The sequence below is a fragment of the Pongo pygmaeus genome, chromosome 2, assembly GCF_028885625.2.
Source record: "Pongo pygmaeus isolate AG05252 chromosome 2, NHGRI_mPonPyg2-v2.0_pri, whole genome shotgun sequence".
Lineage (NCBI taxonomy): Eukaryota > Metazoa > Chordata > Mammalia > Primates > Hominidae > Pongo > Pongo pygmaeus.
The window spans coordinates 104,194,785-104,220,250 of NC_085930.1; the positions used below are offsets into that span (position 1 = coordinate 104,194,785).

Genomic DNA, 25,466 nt, shown 5'->3' on the forward strand with positions numbered 1-25,466 from the left:
TACAGTGATGCAATTTCAAGGCTCACTGCAGCCTTGACCTCCCACACTCAAGTGATCTTCCCACCTCAGCCTCCCAAATAGCTGGGACTACACAGGCACACACCCCCACGCCCGGTTAATTTTTGTATTTTTTGTAGAGATATACTTTCACCATGTTGCCCAGGCTGGTCTTGAACTCCTGAGCTCAAGATATCCACCTGCCTCAGCCTCCCAAAGTGCTGGGATTACAGGCGTGAGCCACCGCGCTCGGCCCCTTCTCACTCTTAAGATCATGTTTATTGAGGTATAATTTAGATACAATAAAATGAACAAATCATAAGTATTCAGTTTGTTTGTTTTTTTAGAGACAAAGTCTCACTTTGTTACCCAGGCTGGTCTCAAACTCCTAAACTCAAGTGATCCTCTCGCCTTCATCTCCCAGGGTGATGGGATTACAGGCCTGAGCCACCCTGCCTGGCCTATGCATTTCTTTATATTGATGAGTAGTATTCCATTGTATTGATATAGCACAATTGGTTTATCTGTTCATCTGTTGGACATTTGGATTATTTTCAAATTTTGGTTATCATGAATAAAGGACTTTGGTTTTGTTATGCTTCCATTTATCTTGGGTAAATACTTATAAATGCAATGGCTAGATCATATTGTAGATATAAATTAAGAAAGACCCTGTTTTTCAAAGTGGTTGGAGGCCGGGTGTGGGAGGCAGGAGGATTATTGGGACCCAAGAGTTTGAGACCAGCTTGGGCAACATAGGGAAAAATAAACAAAACTAGGCCAGGCGCAGTGGCTCAGGCCTGTAATCCTAGCACTTTGGAAGGCCGAGGTGGGCAGATTGCCTGAGCTCAGCAGTTCGAGACCAGCCTGGGCAACAGGATGAAACCCCAACTCGACTTAAAATACAAAAAATTAGCAGGGTGTGGCAGCGTGTGCCTGTAGCCCCAGGTACTTAGGAGGATGAGGCAGGAGAATCCCTTGAACCCGGGGACTCGGGAGGCGGAGGTTGCAGTGAGCTGAGATCGCACTGCACTCCAGCCTGGGCAAAAAGAGCGAAACTCTGTCTTAAAGATTAAAAAAATAAAAAGGCCGGGTGCAGTGCCTCATGCTTGTAATCCCACCACTTTGGGAGGCCAAGGCAGGCGGATTACCTGCGTTCAAGACCAACATGACCAACATGATGAAACCCCGTCTCTACTAAAAATACAAAAAATTAGCCGGGCACGGTGGCTTACGTCTGTAATCCCGGCACTTTGGGAGGCCAAGGCGGATAGATCGCGAGGTCAGGAGTTCGAGACCAGCCTGACCAATATGGTGAAACTCCGTCTCTACTAAAAATACGAAAGAATTAGCCAGGCGTTAGTGGCGCATGCCTGTAATCTCAGCTACTCGGGAGGCTGAGGCAGGAGAATTGCTTGAACCCGGGAGGCGGAGGTTGCAGTGAGCCAAGTTGCGCCACTGCACTCCAGCCTGGGTGACAGAGAGAGACTCCGTCTCAAAAAAAAAAAAAAAAAAAAGAAAAGAAAAAAAATTTGCTGGGCGTGGTGGCGGGCGCCTGTAATCCCAGCTACTAGGGAGGCTGAGGCAGGAGAATCGCTTGAACCTAGGAGGCAGAGGTTGCAGTGAGCCGAGATTGCGCCACTGCACTCCAACCTGGGCGCGACTGAGCGAGACTCCGTCTCAAAAAAATAAAATAAAATAAAAATAAGAAATAAAATAGACAAATCTAGCAGGACGCAGTGGCGTGTGCGTGTAGTCCCAGCTACTCTGGTGGCTGAGGTGGGATCACTGGAGCCCGCGAAGTCGAGGCTGCAGTGAACCGTGATCGCGGCACTGCACTCTAGCCTGGGTAACTGAATGAGACCGTCTCTAAAACAAACAGAAAACCCCAAAGTGGTTGGAAATCAGCAATGGATGAGGGTTCCAAGCACTCCACATCTTTGTCAGTCTTTAATTTTAGCCTGTCTAATGACTGTGTGGAAGTTCTAATTTGTATTTCCTCTATAAATATTAAGTATCTTTTCATGGGTTTATTGGCTATTTATCTACTTTGCAAAGCGCGTGTTCAAATCCTTTCTTTTTTTTTTTCCAACGGCTAATACGTATTTTTGAGGTTAATCTAGGCTAATCACTGCTGATTTGCGTTTATGTATTTATATGCCTTTAACAGACTACCGCCCTAAGCAGTGAAAGAAACCCAAAGGGAGCTCAATGGCTTGCATACAGAAAGGCTGGGCAGTTGCTGGGCGCGGCTCGCGGGTAGGCTCTAAGCCTCGCGCAGTGATTGGCTGAAAAAGAACTTCCGTGGGAGGGGCGCGGTGACCCACGCCTGTAATTCCAGCACTTTCGGAGGCCGAGGCGGGCGGATCACTTGAGATCAGGGGCTCCAGACCAGCCTGGGCAATATGGTGAAACCTCGTCTCTACTAAAAATTAAAAAAAAAAAAAAAAATTAGCCGGGCATGGTGGCTGGCACCTGTAATCCCAGCTACTAGAGAGGCTGAGGCAGAAGAATCGCTTGAATCCCGGAGACGGAGGTTGCAGTGAGTCGAGATAACACCACTGCACTCTAGCTGGGGCGACAGAGCGAGATTCCGTGTTAGAAACGAAAAAGAAAAAAACTTCCGCAGGCACTTCCGACTCCCGGCCGACCCTGAGCTTCGGTGATTGGCTGGGCTGGCCGTACGCGGGGCCTCCCGGGATTTGTAGTTCTTGAGGCTCGGCTGAGGATGCCGGGAAGGGCTAGTGGTCGGGGGCCTAGAGCGGCGGTTGCACTTAGTTGCGGCTGCTGTCACCATGTCCCGCGTTTTGGTGCCTTGCCATGTGAAAGGCACCGTAGCCCTCCAGGTGGGCGACGTGCGGACCTCCCAAGGCCGGCCTGGCGTGCTGGTCATCGATGTCACCTTCCCCAGCGTCGCTCCCTTCGAGGTGAGCAAGCCTGGTGGGCGCGACCGAGGCTCCCGGGCGGGGCCGACCTGGAATCTCGGTCGTTTCCCAGGCATTTAATCTTTTACTGGAAAGCCTCTGCCGTCTTCCTTGCCCTTGCAAATTAGTTAACCATTCATTTATTTAGTCCTTCAGTTAACACATTTTTCCTAGAATTGAACTTCCTGTCTTGTTCTCTGCTATGTCTCTTGCCCACATCCAGGATAGCGCTGGCATGCAGGTGGCGAGAGTGGGCTAGGTTTTGCTGGAAATACCAAATAGTGAACCAAAATAGAAGTTAGGGGTCATTTTGTCCCTGGCCACAGTTGGGGATCGCTAAGCAATGCCTCCTCCCCATTCTTTTTTTTTTTTTTTTTTTTTGAGACAAGAGTGAGTTCACTCTTGTTGCCCGGGCTGCAGTGCGATGGCATGATCTCGGCTCACCACAACTTCTGCCTCCCGGGTTCAAGCGCTTCTCCTGCCTCAGCCTCTCAAGTAGCTGGGATTACAGGCATGCACCACCATGCCCGGCTAATTTTGTATTTTTAGTAGAGACAGGCTTTCTCCATATTGGTCAGGCTGGTCTTGAACTCCCGACCTCAGGTGATCCGCCCACCTCGACCTCCCAAAGTGCTGGGATTACAGGCGTGAGCCACCACGCCCGGCCACTCCTCCCCATTCTTATAGTCCCTGACAGAGGTCACTTACCTCATCACCATCTCCCCAATGACTCGAGTTGCCAGTCTCCAGTTGCACTTCCACATCAGTTGATAGAGTGACTGGAGACTGCATGACTCAACAAAGAGGGCAAAACCCACCTCCAATGGCCTGGGATTGAGATCCCTCTGTGCCTGTGCCCCACCTGTTTCTGTCTTTTTTTTTTTTTTTTTTTGAGACGGAGGTTCGCTCTTGTTGCCCAGGCTGGAGTGCAGTGGCGCGATCTCGGTTCACTGCAACCTCCGCCTCCTGGGTTCAAGCAATTATCCTGCCTCAGCCTCCCAAGTAGCTGGGATTACAGGCACCCACCACCACGCCCGGCTAAATTTTTGTATTTTTAGTAGAAACAGGGTTTCATCATGTGGGACAGGCTGGTCTTGAACTCATGACGTCAGGTGATCCACCCGCCTGGGCTTCCCAAAGTGTTGGGATTACAGGCGTGAGCCACTGCGCCCAGCCCTGTCTCTCTGTCTCAGGAGCTTTGTGCTGTGGTATGTGGTTCTCCCCCTAGCTGTTCCTTACCATTAGCTGGGAAACTTAATTAAAGAGCCCAACCTTGGAAATCCTGACTTAGTAGACTAAGGTGAAGCCTGGACAATTTATTTGGTAACACATTTTCTTGGGTAATTCTGATGAGTATCCAATGACAAGATCCACTGCAGTAGTCAAGCTGAATCACTGGCTGTTCCAGTGGCACACCAGGTTCTCTCACCCTTTGGTAATTATTTGTATATGCTACTTTTACATTATCTACATTTCTTTTTTTTTTTTTCTAAGAGGGAGTCTCGTTTTGTCACCCAGGCTGGAGTACAGTGGCTTGATCTTGGCTCACTGCAACCTCCACCTCCTGGGTTCAAGCAATTCTCCTGCCTCAGCGTCCGGAGTAGCTGGGACTACAGGCATGCGCCACCACGCTCAGCTAATTTTTTTGTATTTTTAGTAGAGATTGGGTTTCACTATGTTGGTCAGGCTGGTCTCGAACTCCTGAACTCAAATGATCCACCCACCCCAGCCTCCCAAAGTGCTGGGATTACAGATGTAAGCCACCGCACCCAGCCTACGTTTTCTACATTTCTTTTCTTTTTTTTTTTTTTGAGACGGTGTCTTGCTCTGTCGCGCCCAGGCTGGAGTGGAGTGGCGTGATCTCAGCTCACTGCAAGCTCTGCCTCCTGGGTTCACGCCATTCTCCTGCCTCAGCCTCCCAAGTAGCTGGGACTACAGGTGCCCACCACCATGCCCGGCTAATTTTTTGTATTTTTAGTAGAGACGGGGTTTCACTGTGTTAGCCAGGATGGTCTCGATCTCCTGACCTCGTGATCCGCCCGCCTCGGCCTCTGAAAGTGCTGGGATTACAGGCGTAAGCCACCATGCCTGGCCACGTTTTCTACATTTCTTAGTCCACTTGGAGAACTCTTCCTCCTTCAGGCCTCATATGTACATTTTCAGCCTCTTCCAGGGTTAGAGTTCTGCTCTCTAGCAGCATCTTGGACGTGTGGCAAGATGTGCACTCATGGTTTGTTTCCATGACCTACTCATTTAGACTGTGAGCACCTTTAGGAAGGCAGAATTGTCTTTGGGCCTTAGTGATACTTGTTGAAATTGTTAGTTTAGTAGAAGAGTACATTCAAAGGAGAAGAGGCAGGTGGATCACCTAAGGTCAGGAATTTGAGAGCATCCTGGCCAACATGGTGAAATTCTGTCTCTACTAAAAATACAAAACAATTAGCTGGGCGTGGTGGCACGTACCTGTAGTCCTGGCTACTAGGGAGGCTGAGGCAGGAGAATCGCTTGAACCTGGGAGGTAGAGGTTGCAGTGAGCTGAGATCACGCTACTGCACTCCAGCCTGGCCAACAGAGCAAGATTTCCTCTCAAAAAAAAAAAAAAAAAGATGGGAAGGAAGAGATGGCACCTTTGACCTTTGAGCTTTTCAGGCCCTGGGCCTGGGTTTGACTTGTTGTAATGGGTTGTATGTGTTCTAGTTGCAGGAAATCACGTTTAAGAATTACTACACAGCTTTTTTGAGCATCCGTGTCCGTCAGCACACCTCAGCACACACACCTGCCAAGTGGGTGACCTGCCTGCGGGACTACTGTCTAATGCCCGACCCACACAGTGAGGAGGGAGCCCAGGAGTATGTATCGCTGTTCAAGCATCAGGTCAGCTGGGCCTCAGGATGGCCAGGGCAGCCCAGATGAGGACTTACCAGAGGTGGGGGGATTGGATCAATATACCAAGAGGGAAGAGGGGGCCAGTCTGGCCTGGACTGTGGCTTCCAGGGAAGTGCCTTGGAGGGACTACTGTTCCTTCCTTCCCAAAGGCCTGCGGGGTGGGCAGCATTCTGGCTCATTGCTGGTTGGGAGGCTTCTGGGCAGTGAGCTGGGTCCTCGCCGGGTCCTTGTGTGTGTGTGTCAGATGCTGTGTGACATGGCTAGAATATCGGAGCTACGCCTGATTCTGCGGCAGCCATCACCACTGTGGCTGTCTTTCACAGTGGAGGAGCTGCAGATCTATCAGCAGGGACCAAAGGTAAGTGACTAGCTCAGCTGCTGGCTGGCCCTTTCCCCAGAAAGCTTCTATGACTGGGAAAGCTAGGTGGTGGGGTGGGTAATGGGTGAAGATTGTGAATGGAGCCTTCATGGAGGTTAGCTGGGTGTGAATGCTGGAAGCTCACAATGAGAGGTGAGGCCATGTCCCCATATCCCCTGACCTTTGAGGCCACCTGCTACTTTCAGAGCTGGAGCCTTTAGGTGCTGGGAGACACTTTTGAGCTTGTGTTTCTGAGGACTCTGTCTGCACAGCAGGAGAACTTAGGTAGTCTGACTGCCCCTTTAGGTCTCTGTGGGCTCCCTAAACAGGGTTTTCCCAGTGTCTGAGGCCCAGCGGCCCTTCTCTCTGCTCCTAGGACCTTGGAATTTGGTCCCAGAGCTGTCCACTTTGTCTCACTCAGGGCAGTACATCTTTGCTTTGCAGAGCCCCTCCGTGACCTTTCCCAAGTGGCTCTCCCACCCAGTGCCCTGTGAGCAACCTGCACTCCTCCGTGAGGTAAGCCCTCACCCTAGGTAAGAACCATGTGTGAATGGCTCTAGTGTCCAGCACAGGCCAGGTGGACCCCTTCCTGTAAAATTCTGGGGCTAGGCCCAGGGCCCTTGGGTGTTATCTTCCTCCTGGGTATTCTGTGGGATTTGAGGCATCTCTGTTGTGGGGCTACATCAGGCCCTAGCCTCATGTTTCATAAGCCATCTGAGAATGTTGTTGGTCTCAGCTGGAGGGCCCCTAGCCCAGGTTGGCCTCTCTGGAGCCCGAAGGGCACTGCTGGGGAGAGACCCATGGCCACTGACCCCTCCTTCTGGAGCAGGGTCTCCCAGACCCCAGCAGGGTATCCTCCGAGGTGCAGCAGATGTGGGCACTGACAGAGATGATCCGGGCCAGTCACACCTCCACAAGGATCGGCCGCTTTGATGTAAGTAATCGCTTCCCTCTGCTTGGCTTGCTTTGCCCTGAGCAGATCAGACCTGATGGTCTTTTGTATTTCAGGTGGATGGCTGTTATGACCTGAACTTGCTCTCCTACACTTGAATGGTTGCTCCTAGCCAAGATGTTGGCCTTTCTGTGCCCACCCAGACTTGGTTTGGGCCACCAGAGGCTGAAGTGTGTTTCCTGTGCATTCCAAGTGTTGCCTGCATGCCTGTTCTGTCTGGGCCACGTTCACAGATTCAGGATTCTCAGGGGCTTACCGTGTTACTTCAGCATGAGCTCCTGGCAGGGGGGTGCTCTGTCTTCGCCTGGCTGCAACTCAATTCTTCCTTCTACCCAAAAACACTCCAGTCAGTTGTACTTACTGAGAATCCCTGAGTGCCCTCTGCCCCTTTTGCCAACATGCACATTCCTGTCTTCTGCCTGCTCCCTCACGTCAGTGCAGTTGGGCTGGGCTGACCTACTAAAACCTGCTCCATGTATGGACCTGGAAGGCCATTGCTGCCATGGCACTTGGGACACTTGAGGAAGAAACAGAAACCTTATTTCTTCCTGTGTGTCCCCTAGTGGTTTTCTTTCCATTTGTGTTATGCCACAGAAAGAAATTTCCTGTCTAAACTCTTCTGCTGCCTGCCTAGGAAGGAAACCTGAAGATTTGGGCAGCCTGAGTCTCTCAGTTTCTGAGCTGGCTCCTGAATATATGTTCAAGTGGGTGTGCCCATAGGGCCTAGGCACGTGTCTCTAGCAAAACCAGGGCCTGAGAATAAGAACTGGGACCCTTCTAGGCAGGGTGCGGTGGCTCACGCCTGTAATCCCAGCACTTTGGGAGGCCGAGGCAGGCGGATCACCTGAGGTCAGGAGTTCAAAACCAGCCTGACCAACCTGGAGAAACCCTGTCTCTACTAAAAATACAAAAAATTAGCTGGGTGTGGTGGTAGGCACCTGTAATCCCAGCTACTTGGGAGGCTGAGGCAGGAGAATCTCTTGAACCTGGGAGGTGGAGGTTGCGGACCTGAGATCGTGCCATTGCACTCCAGCCTGGGCAAGAAGAGCGAAACTCCATCTTAGAAAAAAAAAAAAAAAAAGAACTGGGACCCTTCTGCCATCTGACATGGCCCAAAGCACATCTCTATCCTTTCTCCCAGTTGCCCCTCTCCTTTTTTGTTTTTTTTGAGATTGAGTTTTGCTCTTGTTGCCCAGGCTGGAGTGCAATGGTGCAATCTTGGCTCACTGCAACCTCCGCCTCCCGGGTTCAAGCAAATCTGCTGCCTCAGTCTCCTGAGTAGCTGGGATTACAGTCATGCGCCACCATGCCTGGCTAATTTTGTATTTGTAGTAGAGACGGGGTTTCTCCATGTTGGTCAGGCTGGTCTCGAACTCCCGACGTCAGGTGATCCGCCTGCCTTGGCCTCCCAAAGTGCTGGGATTACAGGCATGAGCCACTGCGCCCGGCCTGCCCCTTTCCAAGAGATATGCTCAGCATGATGAGAGATCAACCGTGGTGGGGAGTGGGTCCAAGTAAGGGTTCTCATTGTTGCCTTTTAAGAGGCCTAGGTCCTGCATTAACTCAGGCCAACCATTAAGTGTTGCAGGCTGCTCTTCCCTCATGTGAGAAAAACCTGTTTCCCTCTGGTTCTTCCTGGCTTTGTACCTGGTGGCTATTACGAAGCAGTACTGCAGTATGTCTTGGACCTGGAAAGTTGGACATGTGTGTGGCTCAACAGTTTTCTCGGGGGAGTTCAGTGACCTTTTGGTGGCCACCCTCTGCTCTCACCTGTGAGTTCTTGCAGGTGGCGACTTCATCTGCAAGGTCACTTACATAGCCTCACTCAGCTGCTTCGGAAAGCGTGATGGAGCAGTAGTCCTCAGTGTGTGTGTGAGTGAAGAGGACCTTGTGGTAGCAGGGACCATGCTTCATTCGTGGCTGTGTCCCCATCCGAGGGCCTGGTATGCAGTAAGATCAATAAATACTTGTGGAATGCATGCCTGCTGGCTGCCTGTGTCTGCCTGGTGGGAGAGCTGTGGAACTAGGAGTCCACATGAGGACAGACTACTGTGGTGCTGCCTACCTGCCAGGCTGGCCCACCTTCCCCACCCCCACTTGACCTTACTCTCTTGAGGTCCTAAAGGTATGATTCAGACCTTTCAGCCCTTTCCAGAACTTTGACCCTTTGGAGACAGGGCGGTTCTGCAGGGGGTGGTCTAGCCCCTAGCTTTGTTCTGGGCAGCCCAATCAGCTCTGGATTGCCCGAGCTGCCCTGAAGAGCCAGCCGAAAGAGCCGGAGGCTGCTTCCCTGTGGTTGCGAGTTCCTGCATTCTCTGCTCTAAATCCCAGCCTGCCCTCGGGGCTGCCCACGCCCCCTTCAGATCCTTTGCTCCGGAGAGAGACCTGTCCAAGCAGAGGCCTGGACTACATCTCCCGGCGTGCCTGGCAGTGTGGTGGCCTCTGTGCGCCGTCTGCACTCGTTGCAGGCGACGATGCAGAGGGCTGTAAGTGTGGTGGCCCATCTGGGCTCTCGCCTGCAGGCATTCTCCCCGGCCTTGTGTCGTCCATTTAGTTGCGCACAGGTGGGATAGAGGGTGCTGGTCTTGGAGGGTGGGGGAGGGAAGCGGCTGGGGGCTAGGGCCCTGGTGGCACTAAGCCCAGCCGCCCGCAGGAGGTGCTCCGCCGGACACCGCTGTATGACTTCCACCTGGCCCACGGCGGGAAAATGGTGGCGTTTGCGGGTTGGAGTCTGCCAGTGCAGTACCGGGACAGTCACACTGACTCGCACCTGCACACACGCCAGCACTGCTCGCTCTTTGACGTGTCTCATATGCTGCAGGTGAGCCAGGGGAGCACGCTGGCCGCCTGATCAGGCCTTCCTCCCTGTTTACAGTGGTCCACTCCTTGGCTTTGTTTGCTGTGAACTGGATTCCAAGGACAGCCTTCCCAGAAGAGCTAGAGGTCATGGGGGTGTCATGGATAGGTCAATGGCCCCAAGGAAATGAGCTCAGAGGGTCTCATCATCTCATCCTTCTAGCTTGCCCCCACTAAGTGGTGTGCCTTAATGTCCCGGGTTTTCCAGGGCTGACACCCACTCTCATGTATTGGGCTGCGTGTTGGTTTGAAAAGGGGTTATTTCAGGAAGGTGCTAGGTCCTGTCCAGTTCCCTGGCAGTGCCCCCACACAGAGTGACTGGGGGAGGTCAGGAAATCAGAAGGTGGTCCTTTGCCACGTGTAGAACCAAAAGACTGGTTAGTCACTTTGGGTGGGCTGGACTGCACCGTGGATGGCAGGGAGGATGCATCCTTGCTTAGTGGCCTTTTGGATTGTAGCTGTTGCAATGGCCTGAGGCTTTCAATCTCTTCCCCAGACCAAGATACTTGGTAGTGACCGGGTGAAGCTGATGGAGAGTCTAGTGGTTGGAGACATTGCAGAGCTAAGACCAAACCAGGTGGGCCCTTTTATTTCTGCTCTATGAGTTTTCTTAGTCATGAGCCAGCAAATGGGCTGAGTCCCTACCTCAAGCTTAGGGGCACAGAGATGAGTCAAACACAGCTTCTCAGGGCTTGCAGTCTTGGACAGAATCCCTGAGTCATTTCCAGAGACACAGACATTTGTAGGGAGGGGAATATCCCAGCCTTACTACATCAGGCTAGGAGGCCAGAAACCAAGGTTAATATGCTGCTCTCTGGCCATCCCTTCTGCTTAACCCCTCTCTATTCAACATGTAGTCCCTGGCCAGGCGACGTGACTCAAACACCTGTAATCCCGGCACTTGGGGAGGCCAAGGCGGGTGGATCACCTGAGGTCAGGAGTTCGAGACCAGCCTGGCCAACGTGGCAAAACCTCGTTTCTACTAAAAATACAAAAATTAGCCGGGCGTGGTGGCGCACGCTTGTAGTCCCAGCTACTTGGGAGGCTGAGGTTGCAGCAAGCTGAGGTTGCACCACTGCGCTCTGGCCTGGGCAACAGAGCGAGACTCAGTTTAAAAAGAAAAATAACAACAACAAAGTGTGGTCTCTAAACCAGCATCTTTGGAGCTTGTTAGGAATATACTCTCAGGCGCTGCTCCAGACCTGCTGAATCAGAACCTTCATTTTAACAAAATCCCCAGGTGATTCATGTGACCCCCTCAACCTCAGGCTTTTTGTCCATCCAGTGGGGAGGCTAAGGAAGTTTTTTGGGGGCATTGCTGTGGAGTACTTAGGAGAGCCTGGGATCATTAAGATGACCTTTGAAGCTTTTGTCCTGTGGGTTGGCACATGGGCTGAGTCGTCCCAGGTTTGGGTAGGTGAAGCAGCAGGTCCTAGGTGTCATAGATTAAGCATCAGATGGGACTCTCAGTACAGAGTGGGGAGGGGTGCAGAGGTCTCACCAGATCAGGGAAGCACCCCAAGGTAGGGAGGGGATGAAAACTTACTTGGTGCATGAGGATCAAAGACCTTGGACTTGGGCCCAGACTTGTACCTTGTACACCCTGAGTCCTTCACATTAGGGTTCATAACCTTTTGGCAGCTAAGTGGGTCCAGGGTTATGTCTGGCTCACCCTTGGCCTTGCCCTCCTGGACCTGGAAGCCAAAACGCTCCACTTTGGTCCTAGGGGACACTGTCGCTGTTTACCAACGAGGCTGGAGGCATCTTAGATGACTTGATTGTAACCAGTACTTCTGAGGGCCACCTGTATGTGGTGTCCAACGCTGGCTGCTGGGAGAAAGATTTGGCCCTCATGCAGGTATACCCCCTCTGTGTTCTAGGCACCTTGTCTTCCTTGTTCATAGAGCAGCATCCTTGTTATCCAAGACAGGGTTGGCACAGACAAAGGACCTGGAAAATGGCTCTTTCAGTGAATGAACAGCTATGAGACTCAAGAGCAGGCCCTCTCTGGAGCATGCCAGGGTTTGGTGGTGGGGGATTACCAGGCATGGGGAGGGGGTCTTGGCCCCTCTGGTGTGAGGTGGCAGACCTGGGCTTGGGTCATCTCTATCACTTAGTAGCTATGTGACCTTGTAAGATGGGAACCAGCCTACTACCTTTTTTTCCTCCCTCCTCCTCCTCCTCTCCACTGTCTTACTACTGTCCAGCTCTGCAGCGTCCAGCCCATGGTAGCTGCTCAGTAAGTGGCCCCAGATGCTCTTGTGTTTCTGTCTTTTAGGACAAGGTCAGGGAGCTTCAGAACCAGGGCAGAGATGTGGGCCTGGAGGTGTTGGATAATGCCCTGCTAGCTCTGCAAGGTGAGAGGGCTGGGCTGGGGTTGGAGCCAACCTTTGCCTTCCTGGCTTTATTGACTGCTTAGCACAGAGGCCATACCAAGAAGAAGGTGTGGAAGGTGTGATATTTGTGTGCCATAATTTTAAGTTTGGTATCTTGCCCTCCTCCTACCTACCACAAGGCTCCATGGGCTAGAGACAAGGGCATCTTCTCCCACTTGCAGAGTAAGACGTGCTCAGGGCTTGTTCTAGTCCCTGAATAAGGCTTTAGTCCAGGTTTGAGGGATGCTGGGACCTGGATACTTGGTCACTGGCTCCCTGGGCCCAGGCCCCACTGCAGCCCAGGTACTACAGGCCGGCGTGGCAGATGACCTGAGGAAACTGCCCTTCATGACCAGTGCTGTGATGGAGGTGTTTGGCGTGTCTGGCTGCCGTGTGACCCGCTGTGGCTACACAGGAGAGGATGGTGTGGAGGTGTGTCAAGAAGTGGTGTAGGGGGCAGTACAGGGCACAAGATGCATGTGAGGGGTTGGGGGTATGTGGTACAGGGAGCTTCCCATCTGCCCTCTGGTGTTTCATACAGATCTCGGTGCCGGTAGCGGGGGCAGTTCACCTGGCAACAGCTCTTCTGAAAAACCCAGAGGTGAAGCTGGCAGGGCTGGCAGCCAGGGACAGCCTGCGCCTGGAGGCAGGCCTCTGCCTGTACGGGAATGACATTGATGAACACACTACACCTGTGGAGGGCAGCCTCAGTTGGACACTGGGTGAGCTGGGCCAGCACTCAAGGATAGGGTCCTGGAGGTTGGGGTGACGCTTAATAAGACTAGCCAGCCCATGACTCCTCCAAAGGTTATGTAGCCTGGAGTCTTCCTGAGCCTCCCTTCCCTGAAGGTGCCACTGTGGCTTTGCCCATTAGAAACTGAAGATGTTGGCCGGATGCGGTGGCTCACACCTGTAATCCCAGCACTTTGGGAGGCCGAGGCAGGCAGATCATGAGGTCAGGAGATCAAGACCATCCTGGCTAACATGGTGAAACCCCGTCTCTACTAAAAATACAAAAAAAAAATTAGCTGGGCATTGTGGCGGGCGCCTGTTATCCCAGCTACTTGGGAGACTGAGGCAGGTAAAAACTGAAGATGTTGGCCGGATGCGGTGGCTCACACCTGTAATCCCAGCACTTTGGGAGGCCAAGGCGGGTAGATCACGAGGTCAGGAATTCGAGAATAGCCTGGCCAACATGGTGAGACCCTGTCTCTACTAAAAATATAAAAATTAGCTAGGCGTGGTGGCGGGCGCCTGTTATCCCAGCTACTTGGGAGACTGAGGCAGGTAAATCACTTGAACCTGGGAGGCAGAGTCTGCAGTGAGCCGAGATGGTGCCACTGCACTCTAGGCCTGGGCGACAGAGTGACTCCATCTCAAAAAAAAAAAAAAAAAAAGAAACTGAAGATGCTCAGCAGGTGGGCAGCATGGCCTCCAGGGGATAGGAGGTGGTTGGTTGGCTGACAGCAGTGAGGGGAGGAATAGAGCCTGGAGTAGCCCAAGCAAAGGGGCCTTGATGCTAGATAGTGTGTTACTTGAGGAGCTCATAAGGACCTCCTGTGGCCAGGGCTTCTATGGGCTGTGGCTTATGTCTTATGTGTCATTCTCCAGGGAAGCGCCGCCGAGCTGCTATGGACTTCCCTGGAGCCAAAGTCATTGTTCCCCAGCTGAAGGGCAAGGTGCAGCGGAGGCGTGTGGGGTTGATGTGTGAGGGGGCCCCCATGCGGGCACACAGTCCCATCCTGAACATGGAGGGTACCAAGATTGGTAGGTGGACCAGGGAATCTGGGAAACCCTTGTCTCTTCCCCAGGAGGGTGGGGGCACTGGCAGGGTGGTGCTGATGCATGGCTTATGCTTACCTGACAGGTACTGTGACTAGTGGCTGCCCCTCGCCCTCTCTGAAGAAGAATGTGGCGATGGGTTATGTGCCCTGCGAGTACAGTCGTCCAGGGACAATGCTGCTGGTAGAGGTGCGGCGGAAGCAGCAGATGGCTGTAGTCAGCAAGATGCCCTTTGTGCCCACAAACTACTATACCCTCAAGTGAAGCTGGCTCAGGGTGGGGCTGTCCCTTCCAGAAGTTTTGCCCCTACAAGGGGTTAGTCAAGAAGCTGAGGCAGAACTCACTGGGGGTGGGCAGTTAAGGTGGAGGCTGATTCTAATTGTCTGGCTGAGGGGCCACACCACCTATTCCCCCCACCTAACTCATGCCACTCCAGCTTCCTTCAGGACCCTGCTTCTGAGTGACGGACCAGCTCACACAATGTCTTGTTTCAGTCCATGATCCCACTGACCTACTCTTGCCTGCTGGAGGGTAATGAGAAGCTTTGGTTCTGCCATCTCTCCCACTCTGCCAGGTGCTGGCTGTGGAGCAAAGGCTCACCTTTGTGGGGAGGATAAAACCTGCCCAACCTACCTCACCATGGTTTTTCACATTGCAAACGGTAATAACATGGGCAGTGTGGACTTAGGCTACCCCCTCCAGTTTGCTTTCCGTAAATGCAAATTGTCCCTACTGCAAGTCAGGAATGATTGCCGACTCACAGTAGGGCTGCTATGCCTGTGTGTAAACTTGGGGATGGCTGAGGGAACACAGACTCACTCTTCCGCATTCCCAAGTTGGTCTAGTGTGCTGCCCAGTAGCAAACCATGGCAGGCTCACCACCTATTCTGAGCTCCAGGGCTGTTGTAGGGCAGGGTGGGCTTCCTCCCAGACTTGCCTTACCCTGGGCTGATCTTTGCCCCTGGTATGCATTAATGGACTCCACTGAATCCTGAAAAAAAATTAAACTTCCTTCTTACTTGCCAGTCTCTAGCTTCATTGTTCTCTGTTCACAGGGTTCCTGAAATGCCAACCCAATGCCTACCTTCCTGGCCTCCAAGACAAGCTTGGAATAGGTTCTCCTTGAAAGGGGCCAGTCTATAAAAATGGAGATATTGCCCCTGTTGGGCACCCCATCCCTGCTCCTCCAGGGAGCTGGCATCACCTCTCCCCTCCCTGCAAGTTGTTGCATCTGGGTCCCAAGGGGCAACAGCTCCCAGGATGTTCCCTCTCTCACTGCCCCTGTGCATGCACACCCTTGTTCTGTCTGAATAACCACAACAACCGATGCACTTCCGTGTTTAATAAGCCACATCCTCAGTTGAGCCTGCGGTGAAATGTGAGATCCTGACTCTGTGCAGTAGTATTAGTGGGTGGGCCAGGGGCTGTGAATAACATCATCCTCAGTACAGCTGCAATTCCAGGGCCCCTCTACCACAAAGATGGCTTAGGCAAAGGCAGCCAGATGGAAGTGTGACATCCAACAGGGAGGAAGTAGGCAGGGGTCATTAAAGTGGCTGGTGGCCCAGCAGATAGAAACAGAAGTATGGCCCCGAGGGAAGGAGGCAGGTCCAAGGCTACCATGCTTTCAGGTACTGGTGTTTCTATAGGGGCATTTGCCACCCACATCTTTGGAAACTCCCCTGGCCTATTATGACATGGCAGGGCTGCCTGGCTCTTGAAGGCAGAGAAGATGCTAGTGGGGAGGAGCTGAGCCTGTGACGTGCATTTGTACCAGGTCCAGATGGGAAATGATGAGGCTGCAGGCTATGATGGGGCCACTGTGCACTAAATGCTTGGTACCATCCTATGAGGGGACAAGGTACAGACCCACATTCCCATAGGCACTTAAGCAGTGGTGGGTAGGAGGCTACCCCAGGGGTTCAGCTGTCCTCCTTCAGGTAGTCAGCTTACCCCCAAGAAGGACTGAGAGGAATATGAGTAGGACAGTTGGCAGATGACAATTTCCTTTGCCTGGCTCATGGGAGAAGTCTGGTTGGGCCAGGTATGTGGGTGTTTGGTGCCTCCATCTGGATGGTACCAGCAGGTACACCACCCTGCCTTATACCTGAATGGCCAGCTAAATAACCAACCATAGAGCTTAAAGTCTGGCTCAGGTCAAGATTCCCTGGCTCCTTGCCAACAAAGCAAAACCAGAGATTCAGAAAACTCAGGGCCTAGGAGAAAACAGACCTGCCTTACAAACCCCAGAGCTGGTCAACCTCAGGCTTCCTCTCAGGAAAAAAAATTTTTTTTTGAGATGGATCTTGCTCTGTCGCCCAGGCTGGAGTACAACGGTGCAATCTTGGCTCACTGCAACTTCTGCCTCCCAGGTTCAAGCGAATCTCCTGCTTCAGCCTCCTGAGTAGCTGGGATTACTGGTGCGTGCCACCACACCCGGCTAATTTTTGTATTTTTAGTAGAGATGGGGTTTTCACTATGTTGGTCAGGCTGGTCTCAAACTCCTGACCTCGTGATCTGCCTGCCTCAGCCTCCCAAAGTGTTGGGATTACAGGCGTGAGCCACCATGCCTGGCCAACTCAGGAAAAATTTTTATGGGGTCACATCTTGGGGATGGGAAGAGGGACAGGAAAAGAAACCTAAGACAAAAGAACTGATGGTCTTCCCAACCCAGAGGCTTCCTGAGTTATCACCCCTGAGACAGGAAGAACACAATCTCTCTCCTTAAGGCACCCAGATAAGAGTACAGGCAAACTCTTCACTTGCCCAGTGCCTGGGTGAGGGAGCAGGGTTAAGAGGCAGAAGAGGCCCAGCCCTGCAGGCACTGGGTACTCCCTGCTACCAACCCTGAACCCCCCGCAGTTGTCCCTGAGGTCTGGGGAGTAGCAGAACCCAGTGTAGAAGCCAGCAGACCCAGTGATGCCCTTGGAGACCCTCTGCTGCCTTCCCTTATTCTCTGTGGGTTTTGAGAGGTTCGTTTGCTGCCATTTCCCTGAAAGTGATGGAGAGAGAGAAGAGAGACGGGTTATTCCATGGGCAGAACAGTTGCTGAAATTGGCTCTCCCAGGCTCCTTCTTGGGGGCTGAGCTAGGCTCAGTAAGGTCACATAACAATCTAGACCTCTCTGCTGATCTCCCACAGCCCACCCTGAGCCCAGCACCTTCTCCCTGCAGACTCATTCTTCTTCCTGGTTCTCCATGTTAGTACGGCATTGCCATCCTTCTCTAGTTTTTTTATTTTATTTATTTATTATTATTGTTATTACTTTTCTTTTTTTGAGACGGAGTTTCACTCTTGTTGCCCAGGTTGGGGTGCAATGGCAAGATCTCAGCTCACTGCAGCCTCCACCTCCCGGGTTCAAGCAATTTTCCTGCCTTAGCCTCCCAAGTAGCTGGGATTACAGGCGTCCGCCACCACACCCAGCTAATTTTTGTATTTTTAGTGGAGACGGGGTTTCGCCATGCTGGCCAGGCTGGTCTCAAACTCCTGGCCTCAGGCGATCTACCCTCCTCAGTCTCCCAAAGTGCTAGGAACAGGCGTGAGCCACCGTGCCCGGCCTGTTATTTTTTTTGAGACAGAGTCTCACTCTGATGCCCAGTCTGGAGTGCAGTGGTGTGATCTGGGCTCACTGCAACCTCTGCCTCTTGGGTTCAAGTGATTCTCATGCCTCAGCCTCCCGAGTAGCTGGGATTACAGGCGTACACCACCATGCCCAACTAATTTTTTCTATTTTTAGTAAAGACGGGATTTCCCTATGTTGGCCAGGCTAGTCTCAAACTCCTGACCTCAAGTGATCCGCCCATCTCAGCCTCCCAAAGTGCTGGGATTACAGGCATGAGCCATGGGGCCTGGCCTCTTCTCTAAGACAGAAACCTGGGCAGTGGCAGCCTTTCTAACCTCTAGCCCTAACTCTTGGACCCCTTTATCTACTTGCCATGAAGTAGGCATTTATAAAGGCAAATTAGATCAGACCACAGCCTTGCTGAGTTAGTCTTTCAATGGCTCCCAGGGTCCAACAAGCTCTCACGTTCAAGCTCCAGCATCACAGTCTTACCTATTCTAATATGTCACCCTTATCCTTCCCTCTTAGCCTTGCTCAATCCATTCCCTTTGCTTGGTACACTTTGTCGCCCTGTGGCCTTTGATCTCGGCTTAGGTGTCTTTCTTGGGAGAAGCCTTCCCTGACCACCCTTGCCCCGTGCACTGCTGCCCTCCCCTAATAAATCCCTGGCTCCCCATGAGCAGGGCCCGGGTTGTCTTTGTTCTCTGGGCCTCTTGTGTCCCCTATCACGTGATAGGGGCCCAGAGATTATCTGAATGAATGCCCTGATTAGTGAGTGCATGTTTTGCAGAAGAGGAGGCTGACCCTGATGAGGTCAATGTGCTAAGGACAGAGATTACTGCCTTCCCAACTGAGGGGGTTGTGCGGAGTGGAATCCAACAAACCTGTCATTTCATCTCTCTGAAATTATGACAATACCACCACCTATCCTACAGGCTGCTGAACAGCATGCTGATGGACTGTCCAGACCTTGGTGTCATCCTAACTTGAAGCCTCAGCTCTACGTGCAGACTTGAAGCTTACTGCAAAGGCCATTAAGCTGGTGAGCTTATAGCCTGAGAACTCCCCTCTCTGTCACCAGCACAGGAGTGTCCTTGGAATGCCAAGCATGGGGTTGCGATATGGACAGATTTACTCACCACGAAGGGAAATGCGTGGAGCCATCAGGCGTGGATCCATTCTGACCACCCAGACCTGGAGGCAAAAAACATATCCAGAGCTGCAGCAGGCTAGGGTGGGAATCTGAGCAGGCATCAGCCCAGGTCAGGTTACAGACCACTGGTATTGTTTGGTGAAGTCTGGTGAGGGTCCTAAAGGACTAATGGTATTGGCAGGTGAGAGAACAGATACAATGTGATGGGTGGACTGGTGGGGATTCTGGCGTAAAATGGTATGGTGGCATGAGTCAGGGCACAACGTTAAGTTCTCCCATCCAAGTACCCGGCTTAGCTTCCGAGGTCAGATGCGTTCAGGGTGGTAAGGCCGTGAACCAATGTTAAGTTCTGATGAGCCTCTTGCAGGATAGTGGGGAACCCAATGGTACAGTCAGGAGAGGGTGGGGGCGGGGGCGGCCAGACCACGGAGGTTCGTAGGAAGCCTCACCTGGACGGTGATACAACCCGGTCACTGTATTCCCGTAGAAACCCCACGCCAGCTGGATGCCCAGGAGACTTAACACCAACCACAGCAGCAGCAGCTTGAAGAGGGTCACGCGCATGTCCTGCGCCTCCCACTCCCGCAAGAACTCGCTGCCCAGCGCGCCCAGCGCGCCCAGTACCGTGGCCGGCAGAGCCTGCAAGGCCTGCCCAGACCAGGACTCCGCCATGACTGGCCCTCGCCCCACCCGGGGCACTGTCACCGTAGTCCCCACCACGCACGCGTGTGGTCTTCCGGGACCAGGCCCGTTAGTGCGCACGCGTAAATCCAGGCAGGGCGGGGCCTACTTCGCATGCGTGAAGAGTTGGCAGTTCGGGGAGGAGTATTAAAACCGCGCACGCGCACCTAACCCCACCCTACTTGCTTAAGGGATGAGTGACTCCGGGAGTACAAAATAGCAACCAGGTCTTTTATAGCCCCGGCATTCCCGTGATGCCCCACGCGGCTGCAATGATTGGTTAAGGGTTTTGCTTTTAGGGCGTGGACGGGCTCCTGAGCAATAGTGGATGAGCTGTGAGTGCGCGCGCGTGCGCGGGGCCGCGACCTGTGCCGGCTCGAGCCCGCTGGGCACTCGGGGGCGCGCACGTCGTTCCCCGCCCTCCCGCCACCGCCCGCCCTCGCTCTCTCGCGCTCCCCTCCCGCCGCCCGCGGTCCTCCGTCGGTTCTCTCGTTAGTCCACGGTCTGGTCTTCAGCTACCCGCCTTCGTCTCCGAGTTTGCGACTCGCGGACCGGCGTCCCCGGCGCGAAGAGGCTGGACTCGGATTCGTTGCCTGAGGTGAGCGGAAGGGTTCTCTCCAGGCGCCGCGGGGCCCCAGGCCCGCCCGCCCGGTACTCTTCCGGCCGGCAGGCCGCCGCCCCGCCGCGGCCGCGCCCCACCGGCTTCTCGTGGCCGAGGCGCCCCTGGCCGAGCCGCCCCTGGCCCCTGACCCTTGACCTGACTCCCAGCCCGGGCCCCGCGCCCCAAGCGGCGACCCCGCCCGCGCAGTCCCCGGAAGCGCGCCCCGTAGCCTCCTGTGCCCCTTCCCCCGCCCGGCCGGGCCTGGTGGAGCCCAAGCTGCCCGCCTGCCCGCCCTCGGTCCCCGAAGCTTCCTCTCCCGGCAGCGCCGGGCAGGGCGGGGGCTTTGGGCCGGGCACCGCGACCGCGCGGTGTAGCCGGCCGCTGAAAGCGCGCGTGGCTGTCGGAGTTGAAATGGGAAAGAAACTCTTTACAACTCCATTTTGCTTTTTACGTTTAACGAGAAACGAGAATCACTGTTTTATATTGATTAAAGTCCAGTTACACTTTGGGTAGGTTTTCTTTTAATGCGGACTTGTTGGAGACTGTGTAAGTAAGTAAAAGATTGTATTGAACGCTTAGGGGGTATGATCTACGGCCATACCACCCCGAACGCGCCCGAACTCGTCTGAAAGCTTTGGGATCTGTATTGAGTGGAAAAGGGGTATTTTCCAGTTGGGGAAAAAAAGACACACAAAACTATAAATGATTTAAGCAATGTTGCATGAAAATAGATGCAATGTTGCTTAGTTGAAGTTGCTGTATTGATTAGGAATGACCTAAACATCTGTACCTTAGTTACTGATTGGATCTACAGTTACCGGTCGTCTTCATTGAATAGCGCTATTTGCATCCAAGTTGATTTCTTCACAAACTTTGTTTAGTAGTTTACGGTGGAAAATTGGAATCCTTTTTACCTCAGAGTTGGTTCCACTTGTGTTTTTTAATAGTTCTGATTTTAAATTTTTACCTCTGTTGTTGACTTGTTTGGTTCTTTTTGTCTTGAAGAAAGTCTTAAACGTTTCTTGCAGGTAAGTAGATTATATTTCACTCTGCTTTTCTGAAGGAGAAAAATTGAAAAACCAAAAAACTTCCATAATTTAAAATGTTGTGTGTGGAGAGAATGTTTCAACCACTTAGTATCACCCAGATGTGTAATGTGTACCATGTGGATGATTGTCACCTTAGATGTGGCTAGATTGGCGGAGATACTGTTTTGAGCATTTGGCACAAGTGACATTGGACTGAAAAACTAGTTTTTAATTGTAAAGAATGACTTATTGAAGGATCTCTGGATAACTTGTCTTAATTGGTTCCATCTACTTTTGTGGAGCACTGATGGCTCTTGGGGGACATTAAATATATAAGGTGCACCTTGGTTTGAGTTAAAGTCTAGTGCTAGATTTATCCTCTCTGTTCTCATAAAAATCTGTGTTGGAGGGAAGAAGAGATTAGGAATACTGTATAGTTTCTGAGTTTTAGATCTAAGAGGAATCTTTCAGGACTGGTTGTCCAACCCCATTTGCAGATGAGCAAAGTGAGTCCCAGAGACTTAAGTAAATTTCCCAAGGTTATTTATCTAGTCGGGAGCAGACCAGAACTGTCTGCTGTGTTAAGGTATTCTCCATTTACTCCCAAGCAGTTGGCCTCCAGAGTCAGCTAAAATTCAGGACTTCCAGCTTATTCCATTGTTTCTTCTTTTAAACCTTGTTGATGGTGAATAGTGTGGGAGAAACTGTTCATTTGCCAAAAAATTTCAGTTTATTAGCTTACACAGCACTCTCCCCTTGTTAACTGGATGGTCCTGCCTTCAATTGAGGGAGATAGATGAATGTACGAGGGTCCCTGGTTGGCCTAATCATGGCTTTAAGTGTTTGGATTTTTTTTTTTTAAGGGACCAACTTCTAGAGCAAGGCCTACACTTTACTGCTTCAAAAACAAGATATTTAGGTCAGGCTAAGATATTTTTAGTTAACTGTGGGCACTTTTGACTATTGATTTGGGGTACTGCATGTATCAAGTAAACAATTCCCTGTGCACATGCATGTGGTGGTGGTGGAGTATTTTCGTCTTGATTTCTTTCCATTTGTCAGTTAACTCCTTTTTAAAAGTTTATTCTGGTCATATGGGGGTGTAAGTTATTAGGAGAGTAAAAACAGGTAGCTCTTCAAGTGTTTCTTGTCCATGGGGTGGAGTCCATGCAGTGACTGGAGAAGGTGCTAGTTTGCGTCTTTTTAAGTGTCTTAGAGAGCTGAGAGATGTATGTTAACTCTGAGAAGAAAGACTGATAGTTCAGCTTCTAAGAGAGCTAATTTGAAGCTGCTGGCCTTCTGTAGACAGCACCTTGGGTTTAATTGCATTGTGGTTACTAGTGATTATGATAAATAGTTCATAGTCACTGGATTTTAAAATTGGCCATATAGTTGTAGTTTTATACTTATTTTTATTTTTGAAATGGAGTCTCTGTTGCCCAGGCTGGAGTGCAGTGGTGCGATCTCAGCTCACTGCACGTCTGCCTCCTGGGTTCAAGCGATTCTCCTGCCTCAGCCCCTGGAGTAGCTGGGACTACAGGCACCCACCACCATTCCTGGCTAATTTTTGTATTTTTAGTAGAGACAGGGTTTCACCGTGTTGGCCAGGCTGGTCTTGAACTCCTGACCTCAGGTGATCCGCCTGCCTTGGCCTCTCAAAGTGCTGGGATTACAGGGGTGAGCCACCACGCCCACCCATATTTGTAGTTTTAAAAGGATCCTGGCTGGGCGCAGTGGCTCACGCCTGTAATCCCAGCACTTTGGGAGGCCGAGGCAGGTGGATCATGAGGTCTGGAGATCGAGACCATCCTGGCTAACACGGTGAAACCCCGTTTCTACTAAAAATACAAAAAAAATTAGCCGGGCGTGGTGGCGGGCGCCTGTAGTCCCATCTGCTCTGGAGGCTGAGGCAGGAGAATGGCGTGAACCCGGGAGGCAGAGCTTGCAGTGAGCTGAGATCGCGCCACTGTGCTCCAGCCTGGGCAACAGAGTGAGACTCCGTCTCAGAAAAAAAAAAAAAAAAGCATCTTAAGTATTTTGTCTGACTCTACCATTTAGTTTATTCCTTTGTTTACCTGTCCAATGGAACTGTTTGCTTGTAACTACACATTAATATAACTAAAGTTTGAACTTGTTAATGTTACATGCCTTGCTATACTTGGGGCTCTTTGGGGACATGCTCATTGTTAAGTATTTGTGGGATTAAAATTTCCAAGACAGTTTGAAGTTTGTAATTACTGTAAAATTGTTCATCTTTAATCTGTGGAGCTGTAGTATTAAGTGAAGGCCTCAGTATGTTCATAATTACGGTAGTCATGTGACTGAAAATCAGGCAGTGAAGCTGCTTGTTCTGGGTGTTGGTCTCAGTTTATTGATGCTTCCTCCAAACACATTTTTATAGCTAATAATAATGAAAAACATAAAATACCCTTGCTAAATTGCAATCAGTATGCAGTTTATGTCAAACTTAGCTTGATTTCATTTTTTTAAGAGGATGAGTACGCATATTTAAGCATGTGTGTGTGTATATATACGCGTGTATACGTATATACGTACATGTGTATATATATGTGTGTGTATATATATATTTTCTCTTTTGAGACTGAGTCTCACTCTGTCGTCCAGGCCGGAGAGCAGTAGCACCATCTCGGCTCACTGCAACCGCTGCCTCCTAGTTCAAGTGATTTTGTGCCTCAGCCTCTGGAGTAGTTGGGGTTACCGTCATGCGCCACTGTGCTCAGCTAATTTTTGTATTTTTAATAGAGACGGGGTTTCACCATGTTGGCCAGGCTGGTCTCGAACTCTTGACCTCAGGTGATCTGCCCCCCTTGGCCTCTGAAAGTGTTGAGATTGCAGGTGAGAGCCACTACGTCTGGCCATATTTAAGCATATTTATGATAGTATCTTAAATTTAAGTGAAGGGAAAGAGGAAACATACACAGCCAATGAAGTAAGTTTGAAGTGGAGTGAAAGGAAAAGTTGGAGGTAGAAAGAGGTTAGAGAGGTGGGCAGGGGCCAAATCATATAGGGCCTTTAGGACATGGGAAATTCTTTGGATTTGTTCTGAGATTAGAAGTCATTTAGATATTCTTTAGAAAGGGAATGACATGATCTGATATTAAAAAAAAAAAAGTAGAATCACTGTGAGTAGGAGTAGATCTAATTCCATTCTGACTAAATAGTAAACTAATATGATAATTTGGATAAATATAAAAAGGAATTCCTGGCTGGGAGCAGTGGCTGATGCCTGTAATCCCAGCACTTTGGGAGGCCGAGGCAGGTGGACCACTTGAGGTCAGGAGTTTGAGACCAGCCTGGCCAACATGGTGAAACCCTGTCTCTACTAAAAATACAAAACATTAGCTGGGCGTGGCGGCAGGCGCCTATAATCCCGGCTATTCAGGGGGCTGAGATAGGAGAATCACCTTAACCTGGGAGGCGGAGGTTGCTGTGAGCTGAGATTGCGCCATTGCACTCCAGCCCGGGAGACGGTGGCAAGACTCAAAAAAAAAAAAAAAAAAAAGAAAAAGGGAAAGGATTTCAAAATATTAATTTCCTTGACTTAATGACTTCTGCCTATTTTATTTGAAGTCATTGGTTCTTCTCTTCTCACTGTCACCCAGGCTGGAGTGCAGTGAGTGATCTTTGTTCACTTCAACCTCTGTTTCCCAGGTTCAAGCGATTCTCGTGCCTCAGTCTCTAGAGTAGCTGGGACTACAGGTGTGTGTGTGTGACCATGCCCGACTAATTTTTGTATTTTTAGTAGAGATGAGGTTTCACCATGTTGGCCAGGATGGCCTCGATCTCTTGACCTCGTGACCCTGTGGCGCGCCCACCTCGGCCTCCCAAGGTGTTGGGATTACAAGCATGAGCCACCAAGGATTTGTTTTTAAAACTTTTTTGCTTTATTTTTTTCTTCTTTTTTTTTGTACTAGAGATGGGGTCTTGCTATGTTGCCCAGACAGATCTTGTGCTCCTGGGCTCAAGTGGTCCTCCTGCCTCAGCCTCCCAAAGTGCTGGGATTACAGGTGTGAGTCAAGCGATTCTCGTGCCTCAACCTACCCACTAGCTCGATTACAGGTGCCATCCACCACCTGCCCACCACCCTCGGCTAATTTTTGTATTTTGTATTTTAGTAGAGACAAGAATTTTACCATGTCGGCCAGGCTGGTCTCAAATTCCTGACCTCAGGCAATCCACCCACCTCAGCTTCCTGCTGGGATTACGGGCGTGAGCTACTCTGGCCAAGATTTTTAATTTCTGAAGCTTATAGCTGCTCTAAAGCACAAGAATTCAGTCCCGTGATTTAAA

General features: G+C 51.2%; 4 protein-coding genes across 6 annotated transcripts in view; 3 read left to right on the plus strand and 1 right to left on the minus strand.

The window, feature by feature from the left end:
- The first annotated feature begins 2,336 nt into the window (after positions 1-2,336).
- On the plus strand, positions 2,337-9,096 carry NICN1 (nicolin 1, tubulin polyglutamylase complex subunit). 3 transcript variants are annotated; one of them, XR_010125592.1, is made up of 7 exons: positions 2,337-2,924; positions 5,619-5,795; positions 6,052-6,165; positions 6,610-6,681; positions 6,995-7,099; positions 7,174-7,903; positions 8,546-9,096. XR_010125592.1 is itself a non-coding variant. In XM_054481753.2 (6 exons), the coding sequence occupies exons 1-6, from the start codon at positions 2,793-2,795 to the stop codon at positions 7,213-7,215; spliced, it is 642 nt and encodes a 213-aa protein (XP_054337728.1). In that variant the 5' UTR covers positions 2,337-2,792; the 3' UTR covers positions 7,216-9,096. The 3 variants fall into 3 exon arrangements, 1 of the variants encoding a protein (XP_054337728.1); XR_010125591.1 differs by having other exon boundaries at positions 2,367-2,924; positions 8,532-9,096; XM_054481753.2 differs by having other exon boundaries at positions 7,174-9,096.
- A 156-nt stretch (positions 9,097-9,252) lies between these two features.
- On the plus strand, positions 9,253-15,155 carry AMT (aminomethyltransferase). Its single transcript, XM_054481741.2, has 9 exons — positions 9,253-9,681; positions 9,771-9,938; positions 10,470-10,550; positions 11,700-11,831; positions 12,252-12,330; positions 12,635-12,780; positions 12,890-13,070; positions 13,960-14,115; positions 14,216-15,155. The coding sequence occupies exons 1-9, from the start codon at positions 9,592-9,594 to the stop codon at positions 14,392-14,394; spliced, it is 1,212 nt and encodes a 403-aa protein (XP_054337716.1). The 5' UTR covers positions 9,253-9,591; the 3' UTR covers positions 14,395-15,155.
- Positions 15,156-15,457: 302 nt separating this feature from the next.
- On the minus strand, positions 15,458-19,733 carry TCTA (T cell leukemia translocation altered). The gene is made up of 3 exons (XM_054481763.2): positions 19,295-19,733; positions 18,832-18,886; positions 15,458-17,122 (listed from the first exon to the last, which is right to left on the minus strand). Exons 1-3 carry the CDS (start codon positions 19,515-19,517, stop codon positions 17,080-17,082), a joined length of 321 nt encoding a protein of 106 aa, XP_054337738.1. The 5' UTR covers positions 19,518-19,733; the 3' UTR covers positions 15,458-17,079.
- Positions 19,333-25,466, plus strand: part of RHOA (ras homolog family member A) — a 57,271-nt gene continuing 51,137 nt past the window's right edge. Inside the window, exon 1 of the mRNA XM_054481760.2 lies at positions 19,333-20,124. The gene's annotated coding sequence lies outside the window, so the exon portion shown is untranslated. The remainder of the gene's footprint in view (positions 20,125-25,466) is intronic.